This window comes from Juglans microcarpa x Juglans regia, chromosome 5S, assembly GCF_004785595.1.
Source record: "Juglans microcarpa x Juglans regia isolate MS1-56 chromosome 5S, Jm3101_v1.0, whole genome shotgun sequence".
Taxonomy (NCBI): Eukaryota; Viridiplantae; Streptophyta; class Magnoliopsida; order Fagales; family Juglandaceae; genus Juglans; species Juglans microcarpa x Juglans regia.
Genome location: NC_054603.1, coordinates 24,554,298 through 24,569,006, shown reverse-complemented (window position 1 = coordinate 24,569,006; position 14,709 = coordinate 24,554,298). Strand labels below are relative to the sequence as shown.

The window sequence follows — 14,709 nt, the reverse complement described above, 5'->3', positions numbered from 1 at the left end:
AGGTGCGGGCTGAAAGAAGAAAAAGGAGGGAAAGGAGATGGGGTGCGGCGCTAGAAGAATAAACAATAGGGCTTTCACCATTTGTTTACAGAATGACGCCGTTTTAGGGGGATTTAGTGGGCTGGGTTGAAAGCTCACAGGTTGGGCTGGGGACCAAAATGGGTTGGGTTCAAAAGAAAAATAAAATACACTCAAACAAGCCCTGTCCGAAAATAGAAGGGTCCAACAAAAGAAAAAGGCACAATAAAAATAAATAAGAGCCAAATAAAAACACTACAACTCAATATTAATAAAATAAAATAATTAAAGTCCATCAATAAAATTATTCATTAGGGCAAAAAAGATCAAATTTAAATGCAAACAATAATTAATATCAAGAAAGCACATCAAAATAAATTTCACAACTTAAAAATTATATGATCATTAGATTTCCTAATTAATTAAACTAATATCTCTAAAAGATTAGAATTCTACTTGATTATTATTTCTAATTTATATGATTAGGATATAATTATAGTATGGAAAGAAAACCCATTATTCCAAAATATCAAAGGTGAGCTACATTCAAAAACTGAATCATTCGGTCTATGTTATAATTTACATATAGTCAAGTACTTGAACTTGATTATAATGTCTTGCTAGCTTGCAGCTTCCAATGTCAGAGAATACCGAATCATGGCTACAGGTATAAATTTTCTTAAGAAAGAATATATGAAAATATGATTGTACGTAGTAGTAGGAGCAAAGCTTGTAACTCCCCAAACGGACTTGCTTTAGGATTTTCTTTGTAAATATTGAACGAGTACGTACTTAATTTTATTTTCTTCCAAATATTCGATCGACTAAAACTTATATGTAATAAAATAATATGATACCAGAAGTTCTAAAGGTCGGCCTAATAATATTCATAAAAATACGACGCTCCAAGAACGCTCCAAGAATGGCTTTCTTCTTGAAAGTTTTTTTCTGCTACTTTTGACGCAAGTACTCTATGGCTGCTGCTGCTAACAACGGAGGTCGACGTCTCTTCGTGGATCTCATATCGGTGGTTCCTCAGCCTCTTCCAGAAATGTCTGTAGCGCACCATCTGCCGAAAACCAAGGATGGTGAAATTTTTTTCCAGTTTTCTAAGGAGGAAATCCAACGATCTGCCGTGCCTTTTCAGTACTCGATTGTTTTGAAGTTTCTGAGGAACCGACCTTCCTTGGATGCCATTAGGGCCTTCATTCAAAAGTGATGGAACCTTGATGGCATTCTAGTCGTTTCTAACATGAGGCATCCTCGGAATGTATTTATCAGAATGGTTTCGGAAGAAGACTGCATGAAGGCTCTGGCTCGTAAAGTTAATGATGTAGACGGAATTCCTTACCGTCCATTTCACTGGACTCCAAACTTTAAAGAAGAAGAAGAACCCTCGATTGTACCGGTGTGGATTGTACTTCCAGGTTTGCCTCCTAACTATTATCATGAGTCCTTTCTTAAAATTCTTACAGCCCCTATTGGTAGATTTATTAGAAGTGATAACTCTACTCGTTGTGTTACTCGAACCGATGGTGTTCGTATTTGTGTGGAAATGGATGTTGCAAAGAAACCTTTACCTTATTTTTGGATTGGGATGCCTGGTCTGGGAACTAGCCGAAAGCAAGAAATTATATATGAAACTCTGCCTGCGTTCTGTTCTAAGTGTAAAATACAGGGGCACAATTTAAAGACTTGCCGTGCTGGGAAAAAGAGTGCAGGAAGTAATGTGTGGGTTCGACAACAAGAACCGATTGTGGAAGAGCCGACAGAAAAGATTACTACCCCAGTTGTTGAGGATACAGAAGTTGAAACAAACAAAGGTACTGAAGAGAATCGGGTGTTAGGTGATCCCATTCTTTTGGTTGAGGAGTTGGAACTGGAAAAGGATCAAGAGGAAAATCTTGAGATTGCGGATCTTGCGGAAGAAATGAACCCAGTAAGTTTTGAAGGAAAAATGGATTGCTCGAACCACTTAATGGAAACAGAGTTGGAAACGGACATGAGGGAGGGGGAAGTAGTTCCTAGTTCTGCAGAAAGAGAGGTTAATAATGTTCATGAAGAATAGGTACGCTTGGAAGATGGTTCGATGTCTGATCCGGAACCTGAGAAAAATGCGGAAGTATTTTTGCAGGAGAAGGAATATCATTCAGATGCAGAAGATGAAGTTGTAAAGAGAAAATATCAAAAGCTGCAGTTTGAGAAAATCAGGAGCTCCAGGCGGGTGATCACTAGAACACAAAAGTTTACTCAATGACTGGTTCAATATTAGTCTGGAATATAAGAGGTTTAGGTACTTCTAAGAGACGTTTACAAAAACTGCTGTCTAAACATAAGCCAAAGATGGCAGTGTTGCTGGAACCTTTTCAGAGTGTGGATAAAATCCAGAGTTTCATGCGGATATTGCAGTTTGATAAGGTGATAACAAATGAGAATGATGGTGGAAAAATTTGGGTGTTTTGGAAAAATGAAATGGATGTGCAGGTGGTCCGCAGGAGTTCGCAGTACGTGTCTTTACTTATTAGCGAAGGAGATTTTCATTTCTTGGGCAATTTTATTTATGCTAAGTGTAATAGGTATGAGAGACAGATGATTTGGGAGGAGCTGAGTTCGGATAGAATGGGTGTTGAGCCTTGCTTGTTTGCTGGGGACTTCAACATAATTCGGTCGGATGTGGAAAGGTGTGGTGGGCGTCCACGGAATAGAATTGCAATGGATGAGTTTAATAGATGGATTCATCAGGGCGGGCTGATGGAAATGAATTCACAAGGAGGTAAGTTTACATGGTGCAATGGTCAGCAGGGATTATCTAGAGCTTGGGCAAAGTTGGATCGAGTGTTACTTGATGCAAATTTCCTGACTTTATTCCCGAATGCTCATTGTTCATATCTTCCAAGGACAATGTCGGATCATTGTCCTATGTTTATAGAATTTTTAATTGATCCTTTCTCTTATGGCCCCCCTCCATTTCGATTTCAGCAAATGTGGGTTGAACACCCGGATTTTATGAATTTTGTTCAAAATGTGTGGTCTGAATCTGTCACAGGTTCGGGGCTTTTTAAATTAGCTAGCAAACTTAAAAAGCTTAAGGTGGCGTTACGTGAATGGAACAAGAGGGTGTTTGGGAGAACTTATAATCATATTGCTATTCTTGAAGATAAGGTTGAGAGTCTTGAACATTTGTTGCAGAGAGATTGGGATAATGATATTGAACGGGAGCTAGTGAGATGTTCTAATGAGGTGTATTCTTGGAGGCGAAGGGAGGATATAAGACTGGCGCAGATGGCTAAAATCAAATGGAGAATGGATGGTGATAGGAACACAAAATTTTTTCATGTGTGGTTATCTAATAAAAGGCATAGGAAAATTCATAAGTTGAGAACTTCGAATGGGATGGAGTTTAATTCTCCGGAAGAAATTCATCTTGGTATTGTTGATTATTTTTCTGAGTTTCTTCAGAGATCTAATCCGGCAAGGGAGGTGCCTGATTTAACTAGATTGATATCGTCGGTTATTAATGAAGAGGATTGTGTCCGGCTTTGTGGGATCCCTTCGTTGGTTGAAGTGAAAGAGGCCCTAACATCTATTCCTATTAATAGTTCCCCGGGCCCAGATGGTTCTGGCGCGGGTTTTTTTATGAGTTGCTGGGAGGTGGTTAAAGTTGAGGTCTTAGAAGCTATTTCAGAATTTTTTCTATCCAAACGCCTTCCGAGATTTTATTCGGCTTCTTTTATTGTGCTTATCCCGAAGGTAGATGTGCCTTCGGGGTTTGATAAATTTAGGCCAATAAGCCTTTGTTCAGTCTTCTATAAAATTTGTTCGAAAATTATTGTGAATCGTATGACAGGTCTTCTTCCCAAAATGATTTCTCTAGAGCAAGGAGTGTTTATACCTGGGCAGAGTATTTTTGAGAATATCAGTCTTACCCAGGAAATGGTTCACTCATTGAAGAGGACGACACACGGTGGTAATATAATGATTAAAGTTGATATGGCTAAAGCATATGATCGGGTGGAGTGGAACTTTTTGATTGAGGTATTGAGGTGTTTTGGCTTTCCTTCTTCTTTTTGTGAACTTATTCGTGCTTGTATTTCGAATGTGTGGTATTCTGTGATGCTTAATGGAACGACGAAAGGTTTCTTTCAAGGGAGGCAGGGTTTGCGCCAAGGGGATCCCCTTTCACCTTATCTCTTTATTATCCTTCAAGAAGTGCTTTCTAGACTTTTGAAACAAAGCTTTGTTGAAAAAAAGATTGGAAAATTTTCCCAATCAAGAGGGACTCCTCATATTTCTCACCTTATGTACGCTGATGATATCGTTATTTTTCTGAATGGAGGAAAGAAATCGGTGAAGGAACTGTTGTTGGTTTTTGAAAAGTATGAAAATTGGTCATGTCAGCAACTTAGTAAAGAAAAGACGGCCATATTTTATTCTCCAAAAATTTCATTAGTAAGAAAGAGAGCTCTTAAAAGGCTGACAGGGTTCTCCGAAGGCTTGTTTCCTTTTAAATATCTTGGGGTTCCGATTGTATTGGGGCGTCTTAAGCATGAGCATCTAGAGGAGATGATTAACAAAGTCTGGAACAAAATCAGTGGTTGGAAAATGAAATAATTATCAGCGGGTGGCCATTTAATTTTACTTCGCCATGTGCTGTCTAGTATGGCTTTACATATATTTGCAGTATTGCAGGTTCCCCAATCTATTATTAAAGAACTAAACCGAATGTTGAGCACATTTTTTTGGGGAGAGATTAATGGTAAAAGGAAAAAAAAGTGGGTGGCATGGGAGAGTATTTGTAAGCCAATAGAGGAGGGTGGTCTTGGTTTGCGGAATTTGGGAGATATACAAAAAGCTTTGCACATGAGGTTTGCATGGAATCTTTTGAAAGGAGAATCCCTGTGGGCTAGTTTCTTTAAAGGAAAATATGTGGGATCTTCGATTTGGTGTCTTATTGATATGAGAAAAGGAATGAGGTTTTGGAAAATGATTGTCAAAAGTATTCCGAGTGTTCTTAATAATGCTAAGTGGAGAGTTAGAGATGGTAATATTTTATTTTGGTATGACAAATGGAGAGATGGGGGTCCTCTAATTGATGAGTTCCAGATAGTGGGTAATTCGATGTTGAAAGTTAAAGAGTGTAAGTTGTCCAATAGTTGGGATGTGGAGTTTTTGAGTACGTTGGTTGGTAAGGATAATGTGGAGGATATTGTTGAGGCTTTGGCTGGGTGTAAGGGAGGCTCTGATGTCTTGATCTGGATGAAGAATGACAGTGGGAATTTTTCTACTAAATCCGCTTGGGATTACATTAGAGTACAAGGATCTAGTATGGAGTGGCATCCTTGGGTGTGGCATAAGTTACTTCCACTTAAAATTTGTTTTAATGTGGAAAGTGTGGAACATGGCCTTAAGCGTAGATGATCGTCTTCGGCGCATTGGGATCCAGATAGTTTCTCGTTGTGATTGTTGTGATGAAGGTAATTATGAAGATCAAAACCATGTGTTACTTACAGGTGAGTTTGCATCGGCAATATGGCATTTTTATGGATCTATTTTTGGTATTCCTATTGGTCTTACTTGGAGGGAGACGGTGCAAATTTGGTTTCGACGGGCATCTTCTAATTCTCAGCTGGGAATAATAGTGGGGCTTCTACCTTCTATTATTATTTGGCATCTTTGGTGTAGACGATGTACTGCACGTATGGAGGGAAGGCTTCAGTCTATTTTTTCGGTTCGGCTTTCTATTAGTAGATGGATGGGATTAGTAGTTCGAGATATGAAAAAGGTTAGCAAATGTTTTACACATGAATCTCAGGTGTTACAGTCATTGAATATTCCAGCATTGGTTCCTGATAGGAAGTATTTAAAGATAGTGGTTTGGCAAAAGCTAGCTCAAGGGTGGTTTAAATTGAATACAGATGGGAGTAGTCTTGGTAATCCAGGTTCTTCAGGGGTGGGCGGTATCATTAGGAACGATCGAGGTCTTATGGTTTATGCTTTTAATTCTTATATTGGAGTCGGAACCAGCAATAGAGCGGAGTTGTTAGCTGTTCTTCAGGGACTCAAAGCCTGTAAGGAACTGGGGATTAATTTTGTGGAAATTGAATTAGATTCTCAAGTGGTGATTTCGTGGTGGAATAGGAGAAGGTGTGGTGTGTGGTACTTGGAAGATTTTTTGGAAGATACGTTGGCTCTTATGGATTCTATGGTGTGCGTAGTTCATCATGTTTATAGAGAAGGAAATAAAGCTGCGGATTGGTTGGCCCGGAGTGGTGCGTCGGGTCTTAATTTTGAGTGGAGATTTTTTAGGGAGGTGCCTAGGGTGCTTCGTGGTTTAATCCGTTTGGATACCCTGGGTTTACCTTCATTGCGTTGCTGTTAGCGTCATGTTCATGCGGCATTTTAGGTTGGTTTGGTAAGTGTTTATGTCGTTATATTTTTGGGTTAACATTGTTGGTTTTTGGTGGTTTTTTTTACAGGATTGGTTTTTGCTTGGTTGTCCTTTTTAGTAAGTCTTTAATTTGATGTGTTTTTGGTAATTTTAACACCTGGGAGCGGAACTTTTTGTAATACTAGGTATCGGTCTATAACCACGGTATTCCTCCGCCAAAAGTGAGGGCTATTAATAAAATTTGGGAAGGGGTCACTCATGGACAGGTGATCTCGGCTCTTCTATAAAAAAAAAAAAAAAAATCTACAGGCCAGGGTCATTTGCTACCTTTCCTCACCTATTTCTTAATTCCATACACACACACACACAAACACACTCACATATATATTATATACAGAAAATCTTCACAGCAACCACTATTCCGTCTCTCAGCCCTCATTCCCCTCCTTCAGCCATTTGCTATTTCACCCCCAAGCCCTCAAAGCCCCCCCCCCCCCCCCCCCAACACCTCAAAGCCAGCCCTCTTGAACCTCAACCATTGAAGCACCAAGCACGACCTCTCAGCCCTCATTCCCCTCCTTTAGCCAAGCACGACCTCAGTCCTACCCACCATGACCTCAGCCCTCCCGAGGAGATCAATCCCCTAACCCTCTGTCCCTCAGTCCACCAATGAAGCCCTCGATCTCTCAGTCCACCAACGACAAAGCCCTCAACCCCATCTCAGTCTACCGATGCGAAGCCACCCTCAGATCTGCAGGAGGTTTAGTATACATTTTTTTTCCCTCTGTTTACTCCATCGCTTCTTTCTCTCTGTATTTGCTAGAAACTAATGGTACCTCCTGTAGATGTTGCCTCTCATGGCTTTGCGCAAACCTGTCTCTCGATAGCTCTAAACCAACCCCACTAGTTTCTTGCCTGTACATGCTTAAAGATAAAGCCCTCTCTATTAGGAAGTATAAGGTATCGAGAGATTAACATTTGCAATTTTCTTCAAATGTTAAATGTGAATTTTTCAATTGAAGAAAGTTGGTTTCTTCAAAGTGGTTTTTGACTTTGATTAATTGTTATCACATATGAATACAGTATGGTTTGCTTGCATTTGCTTTTCCATTTTCTGAAAATGAGAAGAATAATCGAGTTTGTGATCTTTTGATTTTTTCATAACATGTTTATTCGATTTACTATCTTTGAGTATAATGGTTGCTTATGAATAGCCAAGGTTGACTGTGAACCTTTAATTGGAGGATTGTTTACTCCATAGTTTAATTTAGTTTGTTGTATCCTATAGTTGAAGGATATACTGTGTTTCTAATTACTTAAGGTTTCTAGCTTATAAAAAAATGTTAAATTAACATTTCCTTCCTAATAGTCTGTTTTCTCAATTTTAATAGCTCCATAACTCCTTTCATTTGGAAGAGACTCTTCCTCTGAAATTCTTGTCCAATCATGAGTTAAATGCATTGGAATCCTTCTACAGCTATCCATATCATGTTAATAAGCATATCATGTTAATAAGGGTAATGTAATGTTGAAAATCATCTCAGAGATTGAAGGCAATTGATTTTCTAGTTTGACTCACATCTAGTGGTTTTTACTATCATTCTCGTAAACATTTTTAAGTCTATAAAAATTCATGTTGTTGAAAGTAAAGGAGAGTAGTATAATATAGAGAATAGAGAATTGATAAGGGAGAATTCTCACAGGGAAATGAGTTTGTTATTGAAAGGGAAATTAGGTTCAAAAAGAGAAGGGGGTTACCTTTTATAGCATTCAAAAAGGCAACTTCTCATCCTTTTTACTGAAGCACTTCTTCTTTACCAACATTAGAAATTTTAAAATATAATGCCCACAAAGTAGAGAGATCTATTAAATGACCAATGGGCATTTGACATTGAGTGTAGAGTTCTCCTTACCTTTTTGTTACAGAAAAAATACTCTATAAACTAAATTGAGTCCAATGGGCATTCGAGCATTGAGTGTAGAGTTCTCCTCAACATGTTGACACTGGATAACAGGATTCAAACTACTAAACAACTGGTTGGAGATAAAATTAGAATAAAAATAAGGGCTGACAATTTGTCTTCGAATTTGTCTTTGGTTTTTCAGAATCACGCATGACATCATCCCAATCATCACCTTTAGTTAATGATTTTGTGATGGAATCACCACCTTGTTGGTGTGGTTTGAAAACACCACTAAAGACGTCTCACACTAAGAAAAATCCTGGAAGGAGATTTTTGCCTGCCAAAACTATAATATGGTAAAACAACTTTATATTTGTCATATTTGCATATCAATTTGCTGATTCTTCGTATAAGCGGATATACTTCATCTACTAGAAGAGAATTTTCGTGTAAGAGAGAATAAGGCTTTGAAAACATGAGATGATGTACTACAACACGAGTATAGGGTTAGTAAAAGGGAAGATAAAGTGAGAGAGAGAGAGAGAGAGAAGAATCTGAAAAAGAAAAAGCAAAAATTGTTGTGTTTGTATTGGGTTCTCATATGAAGGTTAACACCATTGAATGGAGCAAAAGGCATCCCGTACCTATTTGTTAGGTATGTTGTATTGAAGGTTACAATGTCTCCGAAATACTCATAGGCCGCTCGACTCCAAACATCAACCCAAAACACATTCTGTAACCTTCCCTCATCATCCACATCCATGTTAGAAACGAATCCATCATTCTGATCTCTCATTCTTTGGAAATACTGATTAAGTGCTTCGCTACCTCCTTTACCCAAGTTTAAATGTCTAGCCTTGTCAATGAAATTCTGACAATCTTTCTATTGAAATTGAAGATTCTCAAAACCCCCCGCATCTACGACAAGAGAAGAAAAATTCTTATTCATCCGTATACCGGCTCGATCATTCAGGTTGAGGATCCTTCGACTATATTCATTTAGACACTTGTGAGATCACAACAATCTTATCTTCTTGGGGCTCACAGTTATGTGGTTGTGCATATTTTCAACAGTGGTGAAAACTCACTTATCATTCTTGCTCAACGTCGCATTTACTCTCGCCTTACAATCTATTCTAGTTGTTGGCCATGGCTTTGAGATATTACTGTTCTTAGGTTGGTACTTTCTACCACGGGCACAACCAACGGTCACATACACAAGCCTTCCATCATCATCTCTCCTAGTCCTATGTGTCCGTGCACCAAAACTCTCTTGCTTGGCATATTGTTTATAGTAAGCTGTAAGCTTTTTCACACTATCAAGTTCCATACCAGATCTTGGTGCTTCAACTCGTACCTCATCATCCTGGACAACAGTGGTACCCTCTAAATCTTCTTTTATGCCGGAGACAATTTCTAAAAATGGAAACATATGGATGAATTAGCATCAAAACAAGATTATTGTCATTATAATCAAGGCAGACAAAATTGTAATACCATCGGCGTCAGGAAAACTTTCATCAGTCAGTCGTGATGTACTTTCTCGATTTTGTTTAAATTCTACAACAGTTAGCACAGTTGACGTCGGGGGCGCTTCTTGCCTCAAATCCTCAGGATTACTCGGCGGAGGGTAGGGCATATAAGGTGGCATCTGCTCAAATAGGCATGTTGTTAGGAAAAATGGAATGATACTAAAGAAATTAAAATGTTAAATTCTAGAATTTAAAAACTTAAATAAATATACTTGAAATGAATCATCAAATGGGCTAAAGTCGACCAGATTACTCGGCGGAGGGTAGGGCACATTTACATCAAAACTATGCTGCAATTATGCAATTAGTTGGATTCATGAGCACCTCAAACAAACTTTATTAAAAAGTAAAAATCAATCAGGCTGCCTACTCACATGGTGGATGCTTGGATTTCTACCTTTATTTTGAGGCGTCATTAATGACTGCAAAGTCGACGTCGAAGGCCTATGTGGCATTCCATCTTCCTCTTCCCCCATCACACTAAGACTAGGGATGTCTTCCGAGATTTTATAGGTGAAGAACATGATGGCAAAAGAAGAAAAAGGAAGATTAAACTCTCATACGTAATGCAGAATCTGAAAAGGTCATTTTTTTCATTATTACAAATGTTGTGATAATGGTATGAGCAGAAAAAATAAAAACAAACAGTCTCAGTGAACAGAAATAGATCTTTCCAAATCATGGAATCCAACAAAACATGTAGCAAGTATTTAGTCAGAAGCCAAGTAAAAGCTGAGATTTAACTGTAGTTCTTGGCATTCCTCCATATTCAAAACTAATAGAAGCCAAGTAAAAGCTAAGATTTAAATGTGCACTTCAATCCTAAACCATTTCTCTATCTCCACACCAAGTCATAATCTTAAAAAAAAAAAAAAACGATACAAATCATTGACAAAAATATCAAGACACTTCATATTGGTGGTCATGCATACTCAGTCAATAGGTCAGAACCCATGACCCTCCAGCCCTTTCTTAGGCTTGAGAGAGAGCACTATTTAAGTCAAGGCTGAATGACAATATATCAAGAGCAATTGATAATCAGAATAATACATGGAGAGTTTCCCTTTTAAGAACTTATAGGACTAAGACAAAGATCCAGCCTTACTTTCGGAATTGCCTCGTTGGCATTTGACACAACAACGGATTTTATTTTCATTGCAAATACTCACTTTTAGTAATGAGAATCTTCCGTTGCAAATGTATAAATTTTCATTGCCAAAGTCTATCGAGGGGATCTGGAAAACCGTTGCAAATATATATTAGCAATGATTTATTTTGGTTGCAAAAAAACAATAGCAGCAAACTTGATTCATTGCACCATTTTGTTTCGTTGCAGTTGACTAGTGGCAATGCATTCAATTCAATTCGATATTGCACATTTGCATTGAAGCTAAATCGTTGCTTTCTCACACTTGTAACAGACTCATTCGTTGCATAAATACATTTGCAACGATAAATGCAGTTCACAAAGTTTCAAAGACTTTTCAAATGAATGTTATTTGTTGGAAAATATCATTTGCAAAGATGCTCGTTCATTGCAAATGCAAGTCCACAAGGAAATGGATACATTGCAAATGATTTTTTCCAAAGATTTACATTCATTCCAATCCTCATTACAACAACAAAATATATTCATTGCAAATCGACATTTCCAACGACTATTGCAACAAATTTTTTTCCTTCCAATTTGTGAAGTGGGAACGAATAAAAGTCTTTACAAAAGTACATTTCGACCAGATAATTTGTATTGCAACATAAACAAGTCATTCCAAATACACAAAATTTGTCACATATGTCATTGCAATTATTTTTATTTTCCTTTGGTAATTTAATTGGTGCTGGGTTCTAAATTGGCTTGCAAATTAAAGCAGTACAAAATGACCAAACTTTCAACGAATCTTCTATGTACCTATTGTCCATTATTTTACAATACAATTAAGCTCATTGGACAACTACTACATATAATGTCATGGACTTATAAAAAAAAATCATCTGCAACTTGAAATGCAGTATTGGATTGACTAGATCTCTTACATCTCATCTCACATGATCTATTATATCATTAATAAATCTGAACATATCAATTTCAAACATATAGTAGACAAGAACATGCCTCATTAGTTCTTACAATAATACTGTCATCTCTATGTTCCATATTCACATGCCTACAAGCACATGCATTTCATTAATGTTATAGCACAATAGTGCCTTCATACAAGCACTCCATATACACCATTTCATTGATGTCCATTACAATATCAAGGAATTCATTCATGCTCGGCCACACAAAAACATTAATATACAACTGCCCTATATATATAGTGCAAAAAAAAGTTGCATACAAATGTAGTTCTTGCCTTAACCTAACTGCCAACACTAATTCTAACATTTATCACTTGACTAACATTAAGTCCAGCTATTGTAACGTCACATTTACAAAATAATCTATATCGGGCATTGTCAACCACATATTTACATTATTTTCCCCACTTATCAGAATAACTTCATCCCTTATTTCTTCTCATGCATCTATCCATTATAAACATAACCAAACATGGGACATTGACCAAAAAGAGTATTGGTCTCCAAACTATCTCACGAACCATGTGTAAGATAACATATATTCTCAGAACTTGTATATGTTTATCTTTGGCCAAAATTCGCTGCTTGTCTTTTTGAAATATGTCAAGTTGCCTGTGGATCACTTCTGCATTCTCTTTGGGACTCCATCTGGGCCAACCTCAAGCTCATTCATTCTTCATAGAGCCTCTGCTTCTCCACAACTGATTCCAATGCCCTTTTGAGTTCTTCACACTTCTCTTTATAGTTCTCAAACTTTTTTTACTAGATTGGTGACCAAAGGAGAAGTTAGTTTTGGTTCAGGTACAGCTGAACAGCCCAACCCTTAGACATACCCAGATTTGTCCTTTGAAGACCTCCTTTGCTACATATTTATCCATTCAAGTGACATCTCTCTCTTTCCATAGGCAGACCATTTGATTATATTATACAAAGAATATAGATACCTTATGCAAATAAATATTCTTTTAACATGAATAAACTAAATGGATGATAGTGCTATTGTTGCTTACATAGTTCTCTTCATTGTGCGTTGTAACAAATCTCCCTTTATTGCTAGACCGCTGAGATAACTTATAAAAATCTACGAAGTTGTCGACTGTGTCACGCTACAAAGTAATTATAGTTCATTACGGTTATAATGACTCGTGTATGCATGTTTACTAGCTACAGATACTATACATAATAGAAATTCCTTACATTCTCAACGATCAACCTGACAAATGACTTCAACCCGACTACATGATTAGTTCGTGCCTTCTTTCTATTCATCTTATTTTGACTCGATGATTTCTAGGTCATCCAAACCATGGAAATGAATTAGTATACTTAATCAAAATTTGTTCGGTTTTTTTCCATCATACAACGTTAATGCATAACATGTCTTCCATACTAATTCAGTCCTAACAAAACAATGAATGTATATGCATCCTGAAATTGGGACATTATTCCCACTTGTCTAATTTATTTAAACTAACCCTAAAAATGATATACATTATCAATGTGTTACCTGAAAGGCAAGAGATATTCATTGGTCACACAACTTTTCCCACATTGGTGCATCCACCATTGTTGACCCTTTTGCCAAGGCCGCTACATGTGTAGAGCTTCTCTTATATTCCAAGTATAGTTGATGATGAAAAGTATTGTAACTACTTTGTAACTATAATTCTACACATTCTCTATGATTCGGGTTCTCCCGATCTAGAATGAAATTCGCCTAATAACGTAATGTAAGCAATTATTGTGGGGGATTAAGCAAAAATATGCTCACAATTTATATGCTGGAAATAGGCATGACTATACTCACCTTGACACGCTAAATTATTTCCTCTTCCTCCTCATCCGAAACAAACCTCCAGCTAGTATGCATCATGTTTGCATGGAACAAACTCAAGCCTTCCTTGAGTGTTCTTGAGAGCTCTCTTTCCTTGTTTTTTGAGTGTTCTTAAATGTTCTAAGTGAGTTCCTGAATTTGTGAGTTTTGAGTGGGAAGATTAGGAGGGTCACTAAATAATTGTAAGTTTTTCTCTCTAGATTTTAGTTTATATGTTAAGTTGTGCCTTTGAGTGTAAGTATTAATTTTGGGCAAATATAGAATGACATACCATGTTTAGCTAAAAGCCAAAATATTGGTGAATAGGCATGCCTTGATATTAGTGTTTAAATTATTTTTGTTGAAGATATTAGTTATGACATGCCTTGATAATTCATGATATGATTCGAGTATGTCTTAAAATAATTTTTGAAGGTTTAGTTTGAGGTTAGAAACATGCCATAATAGGTTTTAATCTCTATCTTGTGTTGATCATCAAAGCATGTATGGTTTGACTTTTAATCATGCTTCATTTGAGGAAATTAACGTATTTCACTTAGGCTTGAAATATGAGCTTTTAGGAAACCTTCTGATTGGGATAAAAAGAATGCATGATTTAATTTTAGAATAGAAAGGTCATATCCTGCATCACTTGAGGTTTGGTTAGAATTTAAGGATTCTATTAGGCATGACTAAGTGTTGGGATGAACTTGCTCAAGGTTAAGCTTTTATTTCGTCATTGAGGATTTCTAGTGATCATCTTTTTATTGGAGGAATTTGTCATGCATGCATTCATGAGGATCAATAGTCAAAATTTCATATAGGCATCAATTAGAGAACATACCATGAATTGAGGATGATAGGCTAAGATCCTTTTGATTTTTTAAGGCAAGATGGTCTTAGAACTGTAAGATATGAGGACTGGATTCTGGTTAAGTTAGGAAGGCATTCGCATTAGTAGCAGTATTTGGG

The 14,709-nt window shown here is 37.2% G+C and overlaps 1 protein-coding gene across 1 annotated transcript; it reads left to right on the top strand.

Moving 5' to 3' along the window:
- Positions 1 to 1,300: 1,300 nt before the first annotated feature.
- On the top strand, positions 1,301 to 2,275 carry LOC121267241. The gene is made up of 2 exons (XM_041171086.1): positions 1,301 to 1,957; positions 2,087 to 2,275. The coding sequence occupies exons 1-2, from the start codon at positions 1,301 to 1,303 to the stop codon at positions 2,273 to 2,275; spliced, it is 846 nt and encodes a 281-aa protein (XP_041027020.1).
- Positions 2,276 to 14,709: the final 12,434 nt, after the last annotated feature.